We start from the raw sequence: 3,788 nt of genomic DNA on the forward strand, positions 1-3,788 counted from the left end.
CAACTCAAAGGTAACCTATACAACTCAAAGGCACCCCATTACTTATATCAAATTTTAGAAAAATATAATATTTTTAAATGTATACAAAAATAGCATAATACTTTATAAAGCCAAGACAAATCCAATTGGAGTTTTCAAAAACCAATACATATTCAACTTAAAAGAAGCTGCAGTTAGCTAACTTAACATTAAAATGTTAAACTAGTTTCAAAGCCAAGATAAACTTCCCAACAACTGTTGCATGAAATGCAAAAGTGAATATTTTGGACCACTTTAAACCCCAAGATTCAACACAATTTTTCCAACTCAAAACAAGTAAAAAAACCAACAAAAAATATTCCAAAAGCATTCAAAACTTCCTACAAAAGAGTTATTATCAAGATAACAAAAGTACTCATAATAAAACTCATAACATTTTTCAAGCTTTTCATTCTTCATCATCCTCATCAGCATCTCCACCAGAAGCCTTCTTTGCAGCCGCCTTCTGGTTCTTCCTCTTCACTCTTCCAGGTCTCCCACCTCCAAATGGACTCGTCAATGAAAAGTCAATATGCTTCTGTGAGTCAACTCTCACCATGAAAGAAGGCACATTCACAACTTGCCTTCCCACCCTACAAAAACAAACCTCCAAATCATCATTAAAAACTTCAAAAAAGAACTCTTCAACAATATATAAAAACTATGATCATTATATACATACCTTATGTGTCTTTGCTTGATGAGGACTCTAGCATGGTGGATTGACTTTGCCATACCAGTCTTGAACACAAGTGTCTGAAGGCGACGTTCAAGGAAGTTTTCAACAGTTAACGCAAGAACATAATCGAGCTTGTTTTGACTCTCGTCTAAGAGTCCGTATCTGTTCATCCTTCTCATTAGAGCTTCACCTTCGAAGATCCTACGTGGGTCTTTTTCTTCGAGGGTTAGAAGCATTCTTGCAGCGTTACGGATTCTGCTAAGTGCGTATTGCACCCTCCATAGCTCCCTTTTGCATCTCAAACCATACTCTCCTACTAGCTTCAACTCAGCATCTAATCGTTCCTTCTCATAAGGGCGACGTGGCTTCTTGAAGGTTTTTCCATCTGAAATAGATTTTGATATTAGGTTGTGATGAGTTTGATTTTGCTTGAATGATAACTAATGCATTCAGAGCATAGAAACAGCTGAATGAAACCTCATAAACATTGTCGATTTTGTATGAAAGAACAGAAACAGTTCCTAAGATGTCGAAAAATCAAACCATTCGGGTAAGATTTAGAGCTTTGATTGATGTGAGAATGATGCATACAGACTAATAGAAAGTCCGAAATCGTGAATAAGCATACATCAATGAACAATAGATTATAGATCCATTGGCAAATTACTGAATCAGACATCAATTCAACTGTAACACTCAATCATATGACTTAATCGACATACATTTTCGTTCTAAGAAATGATTCTAAGCATCTGGATATCGAATTGAACATGAGAAATGGGTTCTGATGACTTAAAACCTAAAACGAACAGATGAAAGGATAGAATAAAATGATGGATGTATAGAATCCATATATTTAAGAGAAGGAGATCAACTTACAGTTGCGGTAGAAAGAGACGTGAACCATGGTTGTTCAACGTCGATACGGCGGCTACTTGGTTGATGTTCTCCTCGCTACCGGCGGCCTCCTCCCTTAGCGCTGCTTCTTACGTGAAAGGTCGTAATGAAACCCTAATGGGAATATATAACATTAGGTATGGAGGCTAAAGCGTTAATGAACTTGAACTTGGGTCATATGTGGACTAAGTGGGTTACGCCTTGGGCCTTGGGCCTTGGGCCTTGGTTAATGGGATTCTAGTTTAGGAATGATAAGAAAAACAAGGTTTGAATAAATAGACAATAAGGAAAAGGGTCCATCATTATATTTTCACAAATTTCAATTGGACGTTGCCAAAACTACAAATATCGTCGTATTTATGTTATTTTCAAGATACGCCGGGCAATGTATTTTTGAAAGTTTTTAGGAGTTTTAAATTTTAAACAAAAAGGTTATAATTACATTACAATAAGTTCATTGTCATCTTAATTTGCCTTTTTTTTTTTTCACAGTTTGCCCTTTTGTTTACTAAACCAGTTTCCCATTTATTTTCGTAAATTTCGATCTTTAAATTAATTAATTAATCAATCTTTCCTTTTTTTAGTTCACATCACCTCCTACTACTGTCAATTGGAATGAATCGACCCTTAAAATAAATTAGTTAAAAGAATTAAATAATAAGAAGTCATTCTTACGGAAATATACAAGTATCATTTAAATAAAACAAAAGAGCACTTTTGATATCAACCGACCAACCTTCACCATTACATGTTAGTTAGGGAAGATGATATCCAATCTACCGAATTACATAACCCACCATTACTCTTACTTTTCAACCAATAGAATGTTAATGAGATGATTTGCTCTTCCATATTGGCTGGTTTGGTGAATACCTATGAGAAGAGCCTAATGGTTTCGATATTTTCATAGTTTCACATGAGTCCATAACAAATAAGAACGAGTATTTTCCTCGATCTAGTGCTTTGTCCTCAATTATTTGCCAAGTTTGTTAGCTCATTCACATTGTTGACTGAGATGTTGGCAATACCACGCCACTCGGATATCTTCTTCCTCGCCTCTACAGCAAACAAACATCTCACCAGTATATGTTTCGTTTCTTCTTCATTGCCTATACACGAACCACATTCAGTTGTATTGATGCCAACGTCTGTAGTTCTTAAGGCATCTAATGTAGGAATTCTTGTCTAAATGACTCTCCATATGAAACACAATACTTTGAAGGGTACTTCTTTACACCACATGATTTGCAAGATGTATAGACTTACAAGGGTGATATTGTTAATTTAACTCCTTAATACCTGAACAATATAGTTCCCATTGGCGGTTGAGCATCTCCAATAATCAGGACCATGAATTAGGCGGATATGTTAGATGCATCTACGAAAATCAAGTAATTCAAGGGACAATCCTACATCTTTCGGACAATGTGACCAATCACCTATAAACTCCTCGTCATGAAATCTGGTTGCCACTGTACATCTTTTTCTAGAATTGAATTCATATAATGATGGGAGTTTAGTTTTATAAGGTATATCATCAATCCACTTGCCATGCCTCGAGAGTTTTCACCTGATTGAACCAACAGTTTGAATACATCACTTACAGTAATTCCATGTTTCATGAGATCTTTTTTGTGTTCTCTATGGTTTGCTATACACCAGTTATAGACTTGTTCATGAGGTAACCATGTGGTTTTGTGTGTAGATTATGAATCCATGTGATGACTCAGCACCACAGAGATGATGTTTCCCTTTTCAATCACCACCACCGTTTTACTATTTGACCAATGTTTAGTGCACGAATTGATCTGATACCGAGTCCGCTAACTGATTTGGGTGTCACCACTTTTCCCATACAACCTAATGAATCGTCTTCTTTTTGTTGTGTCCTCCATAAGAAACATCTACTTATTTTTTTACAGGTTCTCCAATATCCCACTAGGCGCCTTGGACAGTGAGATATGATAAGATGGAAGATTTCCCTGACTTTATAAGTGTTAGACGACCACCAAAAGATAACATTTTGGATATCTCGGCGAATAGCTTAGATTGGAATTTATCTAGGATCGGCTTCCAAATTGTAACACACTGTTTGGTAAATAAATAAATAGATTGATTAATATGAATTGTGGTCATAAAATCCATAATATTTAGTGGGGTGTTGGTTTTAGGGAGTCAAATGTTATAAATTGGA

The 3,788-nt window shown here is 35.7% G+C and overlaps 1 protein-coding gene across 1 annotated transcript; it reads right to left on the reverse strand.

The window, feature by feature from the left end:
• Positions 1 to 316: 316 nt before the first annotated feature.
• LOC145036440 (small ribosomal subunit protein uS4y) lies at positions 317 to 1,730 on the reverse strand. Its single transcript, XM_078984882.1, has 3 exons — positions 1,577 to 1,730; positions 701 to 1,082; positions 317 to 611 (listed from the first exon to the last, which is right to left on the reverse strand). The coding sequence occupies exons 1-3, from the start codon at positions 1,602 to 1,604 to the stop codon at positions 428 to 430; spliced, it is 594 nt and encodes a 197-aa protein (XP_078841008.1). The 5' UTR covers positions 1,605 to 1,730; the 3' UTR covers positions 317 to 427.
• Positions 1,731 to 3,788: the final 2,058 nt, after the last annotated feature.

The sequence above is a fragment of the Lactuca saligna genome, chromosome 3 (genome assembly GCF_052625555.1).
Source record: "Lactuca saligna cultivar CGN05327 chromosome 3, ASM5262555v1, whole genome shotgun sequence".
NCBI classification, from domain to species: domain Eukaryota; kingdom Viridiplantae; phylum Streptophyta; class Magnoliopsida; order Asterales; family Asteraceae; genus Lactuca; species Lactuca saligna.